Source organism: Mastomys coucha, unplaced genomic scaffold (genome assembly GCF_008632895.1).
Source record: "Mastomys coucha isolate ucsf_1 unplaced genomic scaffold, UCSF_Mcou_1 pScaffold14, whole genome shotgun sequence".
NCBI lineage: Eukaryota > Metazoa > Chordata > Mammalia > Rodentia > Muridae > Mastomys > Mastomys coucha.
Genome location: NW_022196896.1, coordinates 52884130 through 52902809, shown reverse-complemented (window position 1 = coordinate 52902809; position 18680 = coordinate 52884130). Strand labels below are relative to the sequence as shown.

Below are 18680 nucleotides of genomic sequence, written 5' to 3'. Positions count from 1 at the left end.
TGTTTGTTTCTTTGTTTTTCAGAGGGGAAACTGGGAAAGGAGAAATTTACATGTAAATAAAGAAAATAATAATAATAAAAAAAAGAAGCAAGAAAGTAATCTTTTAACAAATCCACACAAACCTAATTCCACCTCTTACAAGAAAAACAACAGGAAGTAACTATTACTTTTTCTTAATATCTTAATATGAAAATTAATATTACCAACATATCCTAATTGACTGAAATCCAAAAATATGAGGAATTAGAAATTTGTTGATTGTCATCCAATGGTCTCTCTAATTTGGTAATTGGAGAAACAAGTCCAATATTGTACAATCCATATATACTTTCAGCTTATTTATTCATGACAGTGTCTTGCTGTGTACAACATAATGGTCTTGAGATCTTGCTTCTCCTATCTCAGCCTCTCTGTTAGTAGTAGTGTTTATTTCATGGTTTTACACTATACTCTGGTTTTCAGAACAGCTTACATATTTCAAAAGTATTTATATACCCAAAAGAAACATAGACAATTAACTAGGGAGGTGTCTTGTAAGAGAACAAAGAGTGACACTGAATCCTTTGCTTGATGTTTGTAGCTCTTGTATCAAGTTTGAAGAGGACTTTATAAGTTACTTTTTCTCTAAGATGAATGCTTTTCCACGAATACTGTATGTATTTTCAGTATTGCTGTAGACAAGCACCTACATAATATATGACTGTTAAATTAATTGTTGTTTTATATCAAACAGCTCTTATAATACTCATTTTTATTGTTATAATATTTTATAAATTTTAAAGAATATGACAAAAAAGATATTGTAGGTATTGAAGGGGGTTCTCTGGGAGGAGTTGGGGTACAAAAGGGAAACAAGAATGTGATTTAATATATTTACTTAAAATATGTTTTTAAATGTTAACAGATTCAGATAATTGAAGTCATATAACTAAGTCTTAAACAAAACTCTCCCTGGGCAAGCAGGAAGTGGCGCCATTGGTAAACAGAAGCCTAAATTCAGCCTTGTGTAGGAAGGCTGTGCTTACTGCATACATACAGCAGCAGTCAGCGGCCTCCAAGAAGGGCATCTAGTTCCTGATTAATGAATCGCGGCCCATGGATCAAGCACCCCACGCTATATCCCAGGCTGTTCTGGCCTGGTCACTCTCGATGCGACCTCCTGTCCCCTTAGAACTGACAAGGCTTTTCCCACTGTCCAAGGCTCTCTGTCCCCTGAGTGGTTTGATTCCTCAAATAAATTTATCTTTCTACTCAAAAAAATAAATAAGGATAGTTTAAGAAGATAAGTAACTGGAGGCAGTTCATACCATGTCTTCAGTTATTTACTGTTATTGGTAACTAAATAATCTCAACAGCCTTACTAAAAAATTCACTATCAGATTTTTATCTTTAAGTAAACTTTGAATTATGAAGCCTCTAATTTGGCTTGGCATTTCAGACTCCCAATTGCTTGCTCTCACTTGAACACTTTCCTTCTGTCATGGCAAGAGTGCAGTTACTTGCCTGCATGTTTGTACCCTAAGTGTGAACTCAGAAGCCGGACATGGTGCTTGCTTATGCTGTTGGCCTTTACTTTGCCATACTCGAGACAATGAGGTGACATTAAATAAAAGAGCACTTGCTCACAAAGTGCATTACGAGACATCACAGCTGCGTGTATATTCAAAGGTGGAGATGTAGATGGTGATAGTAGATTAATGTAAGTGCTCAGGAAGCTTCTGCATCTGAAGTGTCTAGAAGTGCAGGCATGAGCGTGTTAGAGAGGAGCTATTGAGCAAAACGTAAGTGGTCACTTGAACAAAAATAGGTCATGAAATTAGCAAGTGAGGTGGGAATTTATTCAAAAATAAATACGAAATGTCTATTACATATGAGATATAGTGCTCAATCCAGTACTAATGGACTAAAAAAGATAAATGTGGTTCTTGGCTTCATGAAGCCATTTCATCTAACATGTTGAAAAGCTGTTTCTGATTCAGACCAATAGATTGGATAGATTCGTGTGTTGACCTTTTTCTAAGCCATTTTGCAAATGACAGTGTAGTAGCATAGAAAGAATGACACAGGAGTGGAGTTGAGAGTTGATTGATGGTTACTAAAGCTGAACATCTTGATTTGACCACTGCTTACACTGTCTACATGCTACTACATATCCCACAAACATGTAGAAATAAAATACTAATTTAAAAATCAAACTTTAGAAAAGAAAAAATATATAAGAAATATATAACAAATTGGTGTCATTAAAAATCTTCCCACCCCAAATTGTAGGGAACTTTGAAACCCAATAAAAGTTTATGAAAAACTTTAAACTGATGTTCTCTTTACTAGTGAAAAAGTTTGTATTTCATACATTTTTTTTTCTGAGAATAACACTAATACAGTGGTTTGGTTTCTAACTTGCATGATTAGAAGCTTCATTTAGATTTCTGCTAGGTCTCAGTTGTCTGACCATTACTGAATGAAAGGAAGGAGTAATTAGATACTGGGAAAGCTTGAACATGTATTAAATTGATAAACTATTTGCTAAGAAATTCTTAATAGTATTTATAGCTGCAGTGTACATTTAGTAGGACAGAGGTTGACACTGGATGTTTTCCCCATTTTCTCTCAAAACCCAGTATCACTCACTGAACCTGAAGCTTGCTGGCTCAGCTTGCCTGGCTAACCTGAGGTTCTGGGGATCCTTCTGTCTCTGTCCCACAAAGAGCTAACTACTACTACCATGCCTGACTTTTATATGGAAACTAGGGATTCAAAATTGAGTCTTGATGCTTGCATAGTAAGCACTTTGCCCATGAGCTGTCTTTCCAGTTTCCTGGAGATGTATGTTATTAGATTAGTCAGAGACCTAATGTCATGAATTGTGAGGAATCTTAATATTTGAATTTGTGTGTTGTTGAAAATTATTTTCCATGCGTCTCCATGTTTCTGTACATGTTTTGAGCAGAGATACTTGGCAAGCCTATTAGAGACTTAAAAAGATGCTTGTAGACAACTTTGGAAGCTATGAAGTCCTAATTTGAGGCACTAAGTAAAATTTTTTACTGTCTAGTCTGATTATGAGAATGTTTTCTGCTGATACAAGATTAGACGGGTTTACATATAACTATTGGTAAAGGTTGAGGCAAGCAAACACTCAGGGCATGTGTCACATTCACTTAGCCTGTGTTCCCATCACTCTCATGGGATTTAGGAAAGGGAGGTAACTGATACGCAGCCACTGTCTATGCTGGGAATTATAAAATCTCTTGTCTTGTGTCTTCTGTGAGCAGCCATGAAACTGTAGTAGATTAGCTGCTTAGCCTGTGAGTGGAATACTTTGAGAAGCACACCTCTACAGTGTGTTATTCTAGAAAGGCACATTAAGAAGTGTTCAGGACTGAGATAAATTGTAACTATTGTAGATGCTGACAAATAACTGAGATTTGAAAGTTTCCCATTGGATTTAACAGTGCAGAATTCATTGGTCTTGATGTGCAGTTACATGGGTCAGAGACTAGATGGAATGTGAATTAATTCTTGCTGTGTAAAAATTTGCCACCCAACTTAGTTTTAAACACCACGTTATCAGTTTCTGTGTGTCAGGAATTTAGCCCATGCCTTTGGCTCAGAGTCTCTCACAAGTTAAAGTCAATTACTTCTGCTGTGTTTACACAAATTGTACCATTACTTTTGCTTTATTCACAAACATTAATTCTGATTACTTTGTGGGAAGAAATTATACAAGTGTATGGACACCAGAAAGTGAGAATCAGTGGACCATCTAAAATTCTGGCAATAACAAAATAGTCTAGACAGAGAAGAGGAAGGGGATATGAATTAAATAAACATACTAAATGCCAAGAACTTGAGCTGTGTGCCCGAAAAGGAAACAGAAACAATAACTTTTGTCTAAGATCATCTGTAGGTAGATATAGTAGTGGAGTTTATAGAAATTCGATGATGATGATGATGATGATGATGATGATATAGTAGTGGAGTTTATAGAAATTCTATGATGATGATGATGAGATGATGATGGAGGAGGAGGAAGAGGAGGAGGAAGAGGAGGAGAAGACGACTACAATAATGATGACTATGTCATTATGTAAGAACTAAAGTTATAGAAGGCCGGGATTTGGGGAGAGACAATACATTGTGAAGTTGTCACCTAGAAATGTGAGTTGCAAGCAGGTTCAGAAGTCGGCATGATTGGCAGGCAGCACTCAGGGCCCACCTGGAAGAAGAGACTTGACTGTAAAGCATAGCCATACAAAGAGTTGTATATTGTTCCCCAGGTGCATCTTGCTTGTGTGGATTAGGCAGAGAGCTAGATTTAGCAAAACTGAGATGTACAAGCAATTATATCAAACAAAACTAATAAATATTCACACAAAAGCACACACATACAAACCTACAACGAACACACCATATGTGTATAATAGGATGTTTGATGATTGGTTTGTTTTCTGTGTTTTGAGACAAGAGTTTCATTGAGTTGCCCAAACTAGATCAGTCCTTTTATGTCAGCCTTAAAAGACATGAGCATTCTTGGCACCCGTTACTGTTCCTGCACTCTCTTAGTTGGGTATATGAATGGAAGAGGGTGTGATTGTGATGAATCAGAATTTAACATGTGCTACGAAGGAAAATGGGCATTTGGCAGAAAATGGAGATACCAGAAGAGAATTAGTCCTAAGTGGGCCCGATGGATTGTTAGACCTTGTTACCTGGGGAAGGAAGCTGGGAAAATAGGTGTGGTTGTAACAGGAAGTCAGTTTAAACCTGCACTGCAGAGGAGTTGCGTCAAAGGCATTGTAAAAGTCTGGAACTGGCCGTAGGAAGGACAAGCTGAGGAGAACTCTGGGTCAGCAGAGGAAAAGCACCTAGACACTTGTGGGTGCAGCCTGTTTTGCTGTACATCAGTAGTAATATAGAAGGTAGTTTTGGAAGTAATAATTCTGAATTAAATAAAATCTTTAAGAAATTAGGATGGGGGAAGGGCTGGGATGGGGAGGGGAAACTGCAGTTGGGATGATTAGTTAAACTTTCAGAAGGAAGTTAGAATCTTGGTAAATCTGCAAGAATGAATGAGGTGGTCAGCAGGATATGGAGCTAATGACAGGAAACTCAACACTATTAATAGTAGTGATTTTAAAGGGAGATGGTATCTGAAAGCTAAGAAACAAGGATGTCCCAACCCTGGTGGCAAGTGTAGGAGGGGCCTCACTTTGAAAAGTATCCACATTAAAAGGTGGGCCTGGCAGCCCTCCCTGTAATCCAGGCACAAGGGAGAAAAAGAAGAGAATTCCCAGGACTTGCTTGCAAGCAGTCTAGCTGAATTTAGGAGTCCTAGATCCAATCAGAGGCCCTCACCCTAAACATAAGGTAAAAAACAATTGAGAAAGACACCTATGAGCAACTTGAGCTCTTGTACACACGCCTGGCCCTTACCCCTGTATGCACACACTGTCACAACAAATATACACATGCAAAGGAACATACAGGAGGGGAAAGCCAGTTTGAGAAAGGAACAGAATTCATGGGCAAAGCAGTAGGAAAAGCCTTTGCTTCATGAGGAAACAAATTCTACTTAGCATTGTCTGAGGGCTTTACACAGAATCTACATTGTATTAAGGAAAATTTCTTTCCCCATCTCAGTTCTTAAACATTCAGAATAGAATTTTTGTCTATTCTGAAATATCTCAAACTTACAGAAAAGTTGTACATATATTGTAAAGACTACTTTTTTGTTTGTTTGTTTTTTGTTTTTTGTTTGTTTGTTTGTTTTTCGAGACAGGGTTTCTCTGTATAGCCCTGGCTATCCTGGAACTCACTCTGTAGACCAGGCTGGCCTCGAACTCAGAAATCTGCCTGCCTCTGCCTCCCAAGTGCTGGGATTAAAGGTGTGCGCCACCACCGCCCAGCAAGACTACTTTTAATAATATGTTATTTGCAACCATGTGTGTCTATGCAATCCCTCACATGCCACAGCACATGGGTGGGGGCTGGAGGACAACTTGCAGGAGTTAATTCTCTCCTACCTTGGGCCTCAAGGATGAAATTCAAGTTGTCAGGCTTGTGCAGGAAGGGCTTTGAACACTGAGCCATCTTGTCAGCCCAAGGCCATTTCTTATGAAGAATTACTGCTGTGCCAACCTATTATGGTGAGGAACTTGTCAGAGTACACACATAATTTCTCTCACAGAAATCTTGTTCCTTTGTGCCGGGCAGTGATGGTGCCAGCACTTGGGAGGCAGAGGCAGGTGGATTTCTGAGTTCAAGACCAGCCTGGTCTATAAAGTGAGTTCCAGGACAGCCAGGGCTACACAGAGAAACCCTGTCTCAAAAAATAATAATAATAAAAATAATAAATAAATAAAATCTTGTTCCTATGATCCGTAGCTTATTTTACCTTTGGTCATTAGACCTTGTTACCTGGGGAAGGAAGCTGGGAAAATAGCTGTGACATAGGTTGTATGTCACATGTCCCAGACTATATGGAGTCTGCCCAGAAGACTAAATGAGTATTATCCCTAACACCTTCCACCCCGGTCTTAATCAGTGGAGGAAGAACTGTCTCAGAACTGTTTGTCTCAGTCGGCCATTTAAGTTTAATAGGAAAAGACTGACTAATGATAGCAATGTGTTGTAAAGCCTTTAGAAGAGTTTTGTGTGTATGTATTTTGGGAGGGGCAGGGAGTTTTCAGTTATTAGTTTTTAAAATCTGCATTTTTAATGGAAACAACTTGACCCAGTATCTGTTACAGAATTTAGAGACTCACTAAAACAACTTTAATGAGAAAAAAATGTAAGAAATACATAAGACTGAATATGTAAAGCCCTATATATAAGCTTCCATTGTTTTCCTCCCATAAAACCAGGGTGTATTGCCATCACTCACATGTCCAACCAATCTAGATAGGAATTTGCAGTATTACAAGTCAGAGAAGCTCACCCAAAGTTCTGTGTCCAGAGTTTTATTGATGTGTTGCTAGGTGAGCATAAGATTGGATTATCCCCAACATAAATTCAAAACCACAGTCTTTTCCCCTGCCTAGATATTAACCTTATCTCTAATCGCATGGTTTATCTTCATGTCGTGGTAGCCACGGTCTAGTTCCTCTTTAGCCAACATAAGAAGTCTAAAGACACAGATTTGGAGTCTTCTGTCCCAGCAACAAAGGCAGAGAGCTAGCTGCATCTCTTTGAACTTCAACAATGATGATCTTAGTTGCCCTTTTCTGTGTTAGATCAGTTTTACGCTAAAACACCTACTTATACTTCCGCACTTGCCTTTCAAGTAAAGAAAAGTCTATACAGGAATTTTCAAAGTGATTATGGTATGCTTATTTCACTTTATCAGAAAATAGTAAGTTTTCAGGAATATTTTTAACACTTCTGTATAAAATGGTAATGATAATATGATATCAAATTATAGTATTTTAAAATAGCATTTAATTTCTTGTACTGTTCATCTTTCACCTCTCAGTTGTATTTCTCATCTGCTTTAGGCATGACATTAGCCTTTCCAGCTTCAGTTCATGATGCTCTGGTTTGCAGCAAAACATTTCAGATCCTATATAAAAATGAAGAAGTTGTTTTAAATGATGTCATGATCTTCAAAGTTAAAATGCTGTTGGATGAAAGAAAGGTAAACATCTCTTCATATCTACTTACTGTGAAACTTCAGTGCATATTTATAACATTTATAAATATTAAGCATCTTATAAATTTCTCTTTAGATTGAAGAAACCCTTGAAGAAATAAGTTTTCTGTTATCCTTGGATCTACATTTCACAGATGGAGACTATTCGTAAGTGGCCTGGCTGCTCAGGCATGGAAACATCTGTAGTCAGCTCAGGGTTTATTTGTATGAACCCCATTTTCCCGTTGGAACCTCTTATGCTCTTTTCTATTCTAAAGTGCGTCTATTTTTCTGAGAAAGACTGTTGAGAAGGGAGGGACTACTCTCCCATGCCCTTGCTGGGTAGTGAGATCAGGTTAAGTGAAAAATTATAAGCGAGTTTCCTAGACTCTAAACATTATATGGCTGCCATAGTAGCACTACCATAAAATACTTAACTGACTTGTCTGCCGCTGGCCTTTGGTGAATTTTTCATGGCATGAGTTATAGTATAGCTTCTTTAAGTGTAACTTTGTTAATATTTAGAATGCTCAAGACTGATGATACTCAAAAGGTGTTTCTAGTTTGTTAATTTCTGAGATCCCAGTTATCCTGAACTTGCCCATACTCCTGAGCACATGTGTTAGAGGCACACTGTGATTGTATTCATTTAACATATAGATGTTATTTTTAAGAGCCTTTTCTTCACGCAAGTATATAGTACCAAGCAGTCACATTACTAAAATATCTGCTGTAAGTGTCCTCCTGACTGTCATGGCAGGGCAGCCCTGTTTTAGTACCTGTTGCTCCTCTTTACACTTTTTAAGAGTAAGTCATAATAATTCTCTGAGTAGAGTAAGCTGAACTAAGTAGGTAACTCAGTAGCTGGAGGTAGTTATGACATATGTATGGGTTTTAAAAAGGTTATCTGGATAAAATTTTATGAACTTTTTCAGGGCTTGTGTGCATGTATAAATATAGTGACAGACTACATAATAACAATATCATTACCGAATAAGAAGTGGTTTGCTTGTGAGATAGGGTCTCACTAACATTTAATAAATATTCAAGGGGTCTAAGCAGCCCTTAAGAAAATTTTGTTGGGGCTAGAGAGATGGCTCAGCAGTTAAGAGCACTGGCTGCTCTTCCAGAGGTCCTGAGTTCAATTCCCAGCAACCACATGATGACTCACAACCATATATAATAGGATCCAATACCCTCATCTGGTGTGTCTGAAGACAGCTATAGTGTACTCATATAAATAAAGTAAATAAATAAATCAAAAAAAAAGAAAGGAAAAGAAAATTTTGTGCAATAAAGATAATTTGATACACTTTGGGGGACTTATTTGACCTTGTAAGAAACAGTATTCTCTCAAATAAAATTTAAGATGGATATTAATCATTGGGCTATCAAAAAGAACGTATTTTTATAGGCATGTTAGTATAGCCCATATTGTGTACTGTTAGGAAGCTGTGAGTTGAATATGGCTTTTCTCACACTGCTGCCGCATCCCATTGATGCTTGCAAAATCCCTCCCATTGTAACCTGAAATAATGAAGCCTGTAAGGAATAGTTGCAACTGATTTAAAAATATTAGCCTTTACTAAATATCCCATAATTACATGAAAATATGTTGCTTTCTGTAGGGCAGATGATCTGAATGCCTTACAACTCATAAGCAGTCGGACCTTGAAGCTGCACTATAGCATCTGTAGAGGTCTTCATCACCATGCGAACGTCATGTTTGATTACTTCCACCTGGCTGTGGTGTCTGTTACAGTCCATGCATCATTGGTTGCACTACACCAGCCACTAATAAGGTGAATTCAGCTAAGAGTCTACTACTTATTAATGTAATGCCTTTCTGTTTATGCTGAAAATATACTCTGACAAAAGTAACTGAAGTAGTAAAATAACTATTAATATATTTTCATTTTATGCTAACATAATAGAATGACATAATTTAAGAACATGGGACCATTATTATAAACAATGTTTTTATTACAGAAATATGGAGTAAAGAGTGTTTGTTTTTCTTTTATAATTCAGTTACTTAACTAAGTAAAAGAATGCAATACAGAAATGATCATGCAACATTGTTTAGTCTCTCTTTAGTTTAATTTTTAATTTATTTTGGTTTGTGTGGATGTGCATGTGTATAATGTACTTATTCCATGAAAGAAGATATGAATGTACTCTTAGCTTTGTTTCTTTGTCTCTTTCCTAGATCCTCTATTTCATACTAAAGTTACTGCTTTTTAAAGTTTTAAACAATTTTATGAATTTTCATTAGCACCTTTATATTATGCCATAATACTATTTTAACTTGGAATTGTGTAATATTGAGGTTCAGAGATGGATCAAGGCTCAAGAGTACATAAGACCCTCTCAGAGGACACATGTTGTATTCTTAGAGCCTTCACCAGGTGACTCATAACTCCTGTAGCTCCAGCTCCTGGGAGACTTGACTCCTCTGGGAGAATCTGCACTCTTTTGCACATGCCTCTTCCTGTACATGCACATAAGTAAAATAAGTGACGATAAATCTTTAAATAACATGTAATATTTTAGATAACAAATTCACTGGGTAATTATTTTTTCTTACTACTCCCGTGGGGAGAAAAATTATGTTTCATCAGTATAAGACACAATTATGCTCTATGGAACATAAAATAGAAATCCTTTGTAATGTAGACAGTAGTTGGAACTCTCAAATCAATAACTTTACCTAAAAATACTCCGTAGATTTGATTTCTGTGCTGTCTATAATTTCTAGCACAAATCTAATTGTAACAGTTGTTAGAGGTGATGCATAAGGTGTATATACATAATTATAAAAGTCTGGCTTACCAGCTAAGTAGGTGAGTTGTAGAATTGCCCTCAGAATTTGCTAGTGCACTTGCCTCGTATACTCAGTGCTTGCCTGGCGTGTGTAAGGCCCTTGCTTCAGTCCTCTGTATCTCATAGAGAGAGAAGCACTCTCAGGGTCTAGCCTTAAATCCTTAATGTGCATTGTACTTTTTTCATAAATTCAAATTATTAAAAGAAAATTTAAGATTACTATAGAACTTAGAAAGTTGTAAAACCTTTGCTTTTCATTTTGTAGTATGTTCTTTTGTACATCCTATGTGAAAGTGTCGACTGTTAGGACAGTACTGATGTGCTGCCTGTTCCCCCAGCTTTCCTCGCCCTGTGAAGACTACTTGGTTAAATAGAAATGCACCAGCACAAAGCAAAGACTCAGCGATTCCTACTCTGGAAAGTGTGGTCTTTGGGATTAACTACACAAAACAGTTGTCACCAGATGTAAGCATTGAATATGTGTATAAAATTTTTTTCATATTTTATTTTTCCCTTATTTTAAAAGAAATGTTTTGAATATTTTATCTGTAAATGAATTTAATTTCTTTGATGAATTGGTGGAGTTCAATAACTTAAAGATCTAGTTAAATAAGATCATAGCCAATTGGCTAGTCAACTATGTATTATGAACACCAGCCTCTAACTTCAAAATGTTAACAGATTTAGTGAAAAGAGCTTCTTGACAGCCTGTTGTGGTCACATGATGTTCCCTTAGCAAGCTTAGTAGGCACATGCACTGAGGCCTTTTAAGGAGAATGATGGGCGCAAGCGTTGAGTCAGAGTAAGCAGTACAGGAAGGGAGAGATGGCCGTAAAGAGCGAAAGCAGTGTCTCCAAAAGAGCTGTAATAGGAGCCTCATCTCACCAAAGCCAGAACTCACCAGTGTGTTATAGCAGCCTGTGACGACTGAATTGCTAGGATCACATTTTATACATTTAAATCCCGTACAGGAAGAGCAAAATACTGATGAATTTCTTACACACTTTAGAATAACTAAATGGTAATAGGTAGGTTGTGGGGTTTTTTTTTCCTTATTTTTTTAAGGTTTCAAGTGTAGCAGTTTTGATGTTTGCTTACTAACATTTTGTATTCCCAATCTGTTCCTTCCTAGGGCTGTAGCTTCCTCATTGCAGAGTCCTTCCTGCACCATGCCTATCACTTTCATTATACACTGTGTGCTACTTTGCTGCTAGCCTTCAAGGGATTGCACAGCTACTTCATTACGGTAACAGAAGAGGTCCCCTCTTGTCAGAAACTAGACCTGGGTATGTTAAAAGCGGCCAGACCTCTCCTAGTCCTTCTCTCCACCGCTCTCGCTAGTGACCAGCTTTGCCGCAGCTTTCCTGTACTAGGTGCTTCACTTCTCTCTCAATTCTAACTTTTTCTACCTTTGATAATCACGTTTTGAAATTTGAAACTTTTTCATAGAATGTGGAGAAATAATTTTTTGGTGCTAATATTGAAGTGAGTCTTAGTATATTTTAAAATAACAAGTGATACATTAATTTAAAAGTATACTAGAAATCAACTGTCTACAGTCTTAGGGCGGTAAGTGAAATGCACACAGCAGCAGCCTGTGCAGCACAGACACTTAGGACACTCTTGTACACAGCTGGCTGTAATTACCCCCGAGCTCTCATTCTCAGAGATTAATTTAAAAAATAATAAGTGTTCAGTATTTTACCATTTCAAAAATTACTTAAATCAACTTCAGCTTTTCTCAGATGTTTCATGGTTAGTTTATCTTCTGTTTAGTTTGTTTCTCTGTGTGGCTCTGGTTGTTCTCATCCTCACTCTGTAGATCAGGCTGCCTTCATGTCCATCCGTCCTGAGTGCTGGGATTAAAGGTTTGTGCCACTGCCACCCAGCTTCACGATCAGTTTATAAACTTCAGTTTTCAGATACTAGCTCATAAAACCTCACTTAATTTTCTTGACTGAATGAGTTGTTTTCATCATTATTTATTTAAATAAGTTAGGAATTTTTGAAATTTTTACTTAACTACTATTCTTCATATATTTCTTTGTACCTCAAGGAAAGTATTTTAACAATAACACTACATTCTCTAAGATGGTAACTTATTTTAAATATTTTTTGGATTTGAGACTAAGTGAAGGTTTTTTTGTTTGTTTTGTTCTAATTGTATCCTTGAGGTTATAAAACATTGCAAGAGAGGCTGGAGATATGGCTTTCTAATCAAGAGCATAGGCTGTTCTTCCTAAGGATCCAAGTTCAATTCCCAGCACTCACCTTGTGGTTCACCACTATAACTCCAGTCACAAGAGGTCTGTCAACCTCTTCTGCCTATTCAGGCAAAAGCACACAAGTGATGTGAATACATACGTGCAAGCATAATGCCCCTGTGCATAAAATAAAATAAGGGAAGAACATTTTTAAAAAATTACAAGAAATCTTAAATCCTTGTAACCTCACTTTAGTTTAGTTATGAGAGAATGCTAGGCAGTATACTGCTTCTTAGAAGGCTGGATGTGGTGAACATCAGTTGAGTTCACTCTTCTTCACTTGACAAAAGACAGCTGTCACTAAGTGAACTGTTGATTTGATTCTGGAACCTCAAGGGATAACAGTTACGAGGAAAATATGCCTGCTCTCTTAGTTAGCAGGAAGATATCCTGACCACACAGTCCTCCTCAAAGCAAAGATTGGTAGTATGGAAAGGGAAGTTTTTGATCATTGTTCTCTGAAATTCCCTTTTGTTCTGGCTATTTCAAATACTTAGATGTTGCTGAATCCCTTAGGAAGATTGTATAGGAAACTGCTGCCTCAGACAGAAATGAAGTTCTCTGCTAGGAATGAAAGCATCTTTTATAAAGTAGAGCTAATTTCGCTCATTCTTTATCTATGATAAAAACAATGTCCTAAATATGTAACTTAATACTCAAAGTATTTTTGCAAGGAAATTATAAATTTGGTTAGGATTATTGACTAGAAAATTCTGAGAGCACAGTGTTGTTGAAGGGCACTGTGTGCCAGAAGGAAGGATTTGTGAAAAGCAGTGATGTAAAATGTACAGGCTGGCTGGGTGCAAGACCCGGTACTAGAGTGCTTGCCTGGTATGCGTGAGCCCTTGGTTGTGTCCTCAGTACCAGCATAATATTAAAACTTCAATTTTGTGTAATGATGGCATTTTCATGAGAAAAATAATCGAAATACTGTATTAGAATTAAGAGGCTTTTGTTCATCTTCTGTGCTTGAGAGAGTACATTTGAAGGTGTGTCTTCCTTCACTTTGCTTCTATAAATACCAGCTAGTTTGCACTCTCCAGTTAAGGAAATCACTGTTGTGCATGAAGATCAAAAACTCAGGGTAAGAATACTCAAGAGCCAAAGGTGTAAAGTTGCAGCTGCAGGGACACTTCTTAGGGTAAGTTCATTGGATTTTAAAGCAGCTGTGGTATCAGGCATCCTGCTAGGTGCAGGTGAAAGAACAGTCTGAGTCTTAAACAACTCTCCTAGCAGCAGTGGTAACAAACAGGAGAGTCGCAGCAACACTCAGTAACTTTCCTCTATCAGTGTGGAGTGATCTCAAAGAACTTTGTGAAGATGTCCGTCAGCATACAGTGTTCAAGTAGATTTAACGTATAGTATTTACAAAAGAAAGGACACACAAGCCACATTTTCAGTGAGGAGAAGCATTTCTCAAAAACTAAGAAACATGTTTGTTGGCCAAGTGTTTATCTGGTAACTGAACAAAAACAATTTTTTTGTTAAATAGCTTAGACAGTGCTAGCACTAATTTTATTTTATTAGTCTAACTTAGCTTAACAATTTATTTAGCTATAATATTCTCAAATTTCTTATTTATGTTATATACCTTTGGGCTTATAAGTACATTTTATAAAATTTGACATTAAAAGGGCTCTTATTTAAATTTGACAGTTATTAAAGTTATTTGGAATTAATTACTTTAAAATATTACAAAACAAAATTCTAAAGTAATCCCATACTTCAGTTTTAGAAACAAAAATATTAGAAAATAAGATTATAGTATATTGTTTATACTTACTAAGAATATACTTATTGAATTACTTTATTAATAAAATAGGAAAATATGGTTTTTATTGTGTTACTTCAAAATTATAGCCAGGCAACACAACTTATAATAGTTTCCTAGGCATTTTTTAAAATTAAGACTCATCTTCAATAAATATTTATTAGTAATTCTGTGTATCTTTAAACTTTACTGTTTATATTGTCTTTCTCTTGATTGTAGATTAGTTTACTCTTGAATACATCCTCTAGAGAATATCTAAAAATACTATGAACTGCTTAAAGTAAAAATGTTTTGTATTCTGAGCTTATCAACACTGTTTTTGTTCTAGTAAAATTGAATTGTGGGCACTAATATATTCCATGGTGTATAATGTACTATTTATTTATTAAATATCATTATGATCACTAGTTTTAATAAGGGGATATAAACTAGCTCCTGATTAGAGAATATATTTCTTTATTATTTAATATTTTTTAATGTTTCAAATAAGCATAGAGTTAAATTTCTTAAGCACCATGCTTTGAAAAACTAATGTAACCTCTTCCCTTTTTTAAAATACTTTAAATTCCTTTCTGCTCTTTTATCCTCTTCTCCTCTCCTAGATAAATGATGTACATTGTGTTTTGAGGATGTAGCATTAAACATTGGTTGGATTAAAAGAGCTCCACTCTTAAAGAAGCTCATAAAACAGGACTTCTGGAGTCTAGGTTTTGACAGGTCACTAGCCTGTCTGAGCCTAACACCTACCCTTGCACAAGTGGAGAGTTGAGCTGGCTAGTCTCTGAGACTCTTGCCCCCACTAAAATCCTCAATCTATGAAACTAAACATCAAAATAATAACAGAATAAGAAATATTTATCAGAATAATATAAATATTAAAAAGAAAATAATTTAAACTTGAATGTACATCATTTGTAAATCTAATAAGCTAATTAACCAATTGCCCTGTCAATACTAAGTCTATTATTAACAAGTTGGAAAATTCAAATAAGTTTTATTGTAAAAGGAGTGTAGTAACTAGTGCTGTGTGCAACCCTTATGACTAGCCAAGGCCAGCATGCAGGTCCTATATGAGCGGCTCCTCAGAAGAACACAGCCAAGAACTCAGAACGACACATGTCTAGGTATGTTTACAAATAGGTTAATTAAATAATCCCTTTCAATTAAACTTTGTAAGCAGCAGAGTGTATTCCCAGCACTTTTATTTAAGAGCTATTGTATGTAATCAGTTTGGTTTGCAAATAAATTTGGAGTAATTTAATTGATTTTTAATGTTGAAGTTTTTATTTAGAAGTGAAAATGATAGTGTGAAGATCTCTTTTCACATATTCTAGCTTTTTCAAGACCATCTACACCACCAAAATGTGGTTACTGAATAAAAATTGCTATTAAAGTCCTTAAGGTAATTTCATCTTTGAACCGACCAATTCCTTAGTGATGTGATTAAGACTTCAGTCTTAATCTGGTTTTGTGAGTTGGAGGGATAAACCCTCAGGATTGGTTTCATTGCTGTAGTCAATTTGCATGTTTTTCATCATCCTAGACTTAAGAAAATAAATACTAAATACCTGCTACCTAAATGTTACTATATTAAAGGAGGGGGTCCCGTTATTTGTTTTTGTTTCTACTTTTAATATATAATATTTATGTATAATTTTTGGATCACAGAAATCTGACTGTCTCTACTTTTCAAATGCTAGGATTCAAGGTGTGAGCCATCATGCACAGCCTCCATACTACATTTTAGCCTTGTCCTTGCATAGCAATAGTACCTAGTTTACTGACTTTCTGTTAATTTATTGGAAGGCTTTATGTAGTATTCAGTAATGGTCACATCTTTTAAAATTATGGATAACTGTTGAAATTTTCAAATGAACTACAGTTGTATTTTCAGTTTGTCAGATGAGTGAGTAAGATGAAATGAAGAAGCTAGTGTCTGACAGATGAGTGAGTAAGATGAAGAAGCTAGTGTCTGACAGATGAGTGCTGGCTGGGGCTTAGGATGCTTAGTCGTCACTAAAACTATTTCAAAACTTCAGTTGTTTATCATGATGGAAAGAATCAAGGTTGAAATTTTAATCAGAGTGTTATATTCTCATATGAAGTTACTTAAAATTAAACAATTTATAGTATGAAATAATGGACACTTCTAGTTTAAGTAGTGTATTGCCAGTTTCTCTGCTTAGCTTGTGAACAGTCTAGTTTTATAAAATGCTGCTTAATATAATTAAGGCTTCTCTTAAAGGGGGCGGGGTGGATTTTTATTTGTTGGGAAAGACTTGACCTAAAACTAAAGCATAAGCTGGGAGGGTGAGGGGATGGGGGCGCACACCTTTAATTCCTGCCCTGAGGAGGCAGAGCAGGCGGATCTCTGAGTCTGAGGCCAGCCTGGTCTAGAAAGCAGATTCTAAGACAGGCAGAGATCTACAGAGAAACCCTGTCTCAAACAAAACAAAACAAAAACCCTAAAGCATATAGAAGTCAGTTGTAAATGACATTTGAGTGTGTAAACAGTCAGATCTAGAAAATACCTGTTATCTGAATATATCTCTTATGTTATAGCCCAAGTTCTGATTGCAAAAAATAATGTGGGTTCTTTTGTTTTGTTTTTTATGGGGAGTGTTTTTTTTTAAATATTTTTAAAAAGACTTGTACAACTAAGTTTATTACATTATTTTCACCAGTATTTGACCAGAGACTGAAATAGGGAAATTTTTGTTGCACTTACATCAAAGAAGGAAAAGTAACTGTATTAAAAGTGCTTAAGCTAGGTGGCAGATTTTACTGAATAACTGTGAAAAAACAACCCAAAATTCAGAGAATGTGTAAAACAGAATTCCGCTGTTGTAAACCATTAACTCTATACCTCATATATGCACATGTGTTCATTATTTCAAAAACATGAAAGAATATGTTCTAGATTATAACCTTGGACAGTAGGAGGAACAGATGTCATCAAGATAATTGAATAAAACAATGGGTATAATTTTACATTTCTATTAATTGCTGTATTATAAAGTAGCATTTAGAAAGAAAAATATAATTAAAACTAATTTCTAAAGTGAGATAAAACTCTATGAGTGATTTGAAACTATTGAAATTAAGTTTAGCAGTTAAATTCTGCTTTCACTCCTTTTAAAGATGCTTTGGGGCGGAGGAGATAACTCAGTGGTTAAATGCTTGCTACAGAAAGAAGTATAAGAGCCTGAGTTAGGATTCCCATCACTAAAGTAAAAGCCATGGGCAACTGCTTGTGCCTGTATCCTAAGCAGTGTGGGTATGGAGACTGAAGAACCTGGGGTTGATGCTAGCCAGTTACCTAAGACAGTGAGCTCTGATTCACTGAGAGACTGAAGACGTCCAGCACTGCCCTTTGCTTACACACAGGAATGTTTCCCTGAGCTCACTATAATGGATATTTGGACTATTAAACAGAAACATTAGAAAAGGGTATCCAATTTTTAGGTTTATCTTCTGGAATGGGATGAATATCCTAAATCTAATTTTAAAGATTTTTTTCTTCTGTGACAGGAAAAGATGATGAGCATTCTGAAAGTAGATGTTGGCATGTGAAATTTATGCGGGGTTTGCTGCTGGGTTTTTGTTTTTAATTTAACATTAGAAGCCACTGATGTTTCTGACAGTGAAATGAGTTGTGAAGTCAGTGAGCTAATGACATTGCAGCATGTCATTGTGTGAGAATGATTATTTTTTTTAAAAAGGAGTTCATTTTAGTTATATTTTTCTAGTTAAAAATTAAAAATATTTAAAGGTTATATTTGAGATGTTAATACAATTCTTTTCATGTAAAAATAACTAATCTTTATGTTAGTTTCAGTATTTCCCTGTTGATATTATATTTTAATTATAAATTTCTTAACATGCTTAGAGTATACTTAAGTAAATCACAATTATATGAACAAAAATCACCTTACTTGTAACAGTATCTAATAGCCTGTTAAATTAGGGATTAACTTTTTATTGCAAAAGATTTTGCCTTTCATATAATATCAAAGATAGTTTTCAGAGCTAACAGTGAAATCTTTGCTCTAATTAGTTTTTACCCCTTTCAGAGGAAATGGATGTAGAGGCTCGTCTTACTGAACTATGTGAAGAAGTTAAGGTACTTGTAGCTTTTTTGTTAATACTCATTTTTTGAGTGATTTCTATTTTATATTCTAAATATTTGTCT

The 18680-nt window shown here is 35.8% G+C and overlaps 1 protein-coding gene across 10 annotated transcripts in view; it reads left to right on the top strand.

Moving 5' to 3' along the window:
• The window catches only part of Fam135a (family with sequence similarity 135 member A), a 93405-nt gene that overhangs the window by 39257 nt on the left and 35468 nt on the right, over positions 1–18680 (top strand). For 6 of the 10 annotated variants that reach the window (XM_031367054.1, XM_031367053.1, XM_031367059.1 and 3 more), the window contains exons 6-12: positions 7497–7636; positions 7728–7798; positions 9259–9432; positions 10792–10918; positions 11586–11739; positions 15535–15612; positions 18562–18611. In XM_031367054.1, the coding sequence (XP_031222914.1) occupies positions 7497–7636; positions 7728–7798; positions 9259–9432; positions 10792–10918; positions 11586–11739; positions 15535–15612; positions 18562–18611 (794 nt within the window). The remainder of the gene's footprint in view (positions 1–7496; positions 7637–7727; positions 7799–9258; positions 9433–10791; positions 10919–11585; positions 11740–15534; positions 15613–18561; positions 18612–18680) is intronic. The other 4 variants (XM_031367057.1, XM_031367061.1, XM_031367060.1 and 1 more) reach the window with 1 other exon arrangement.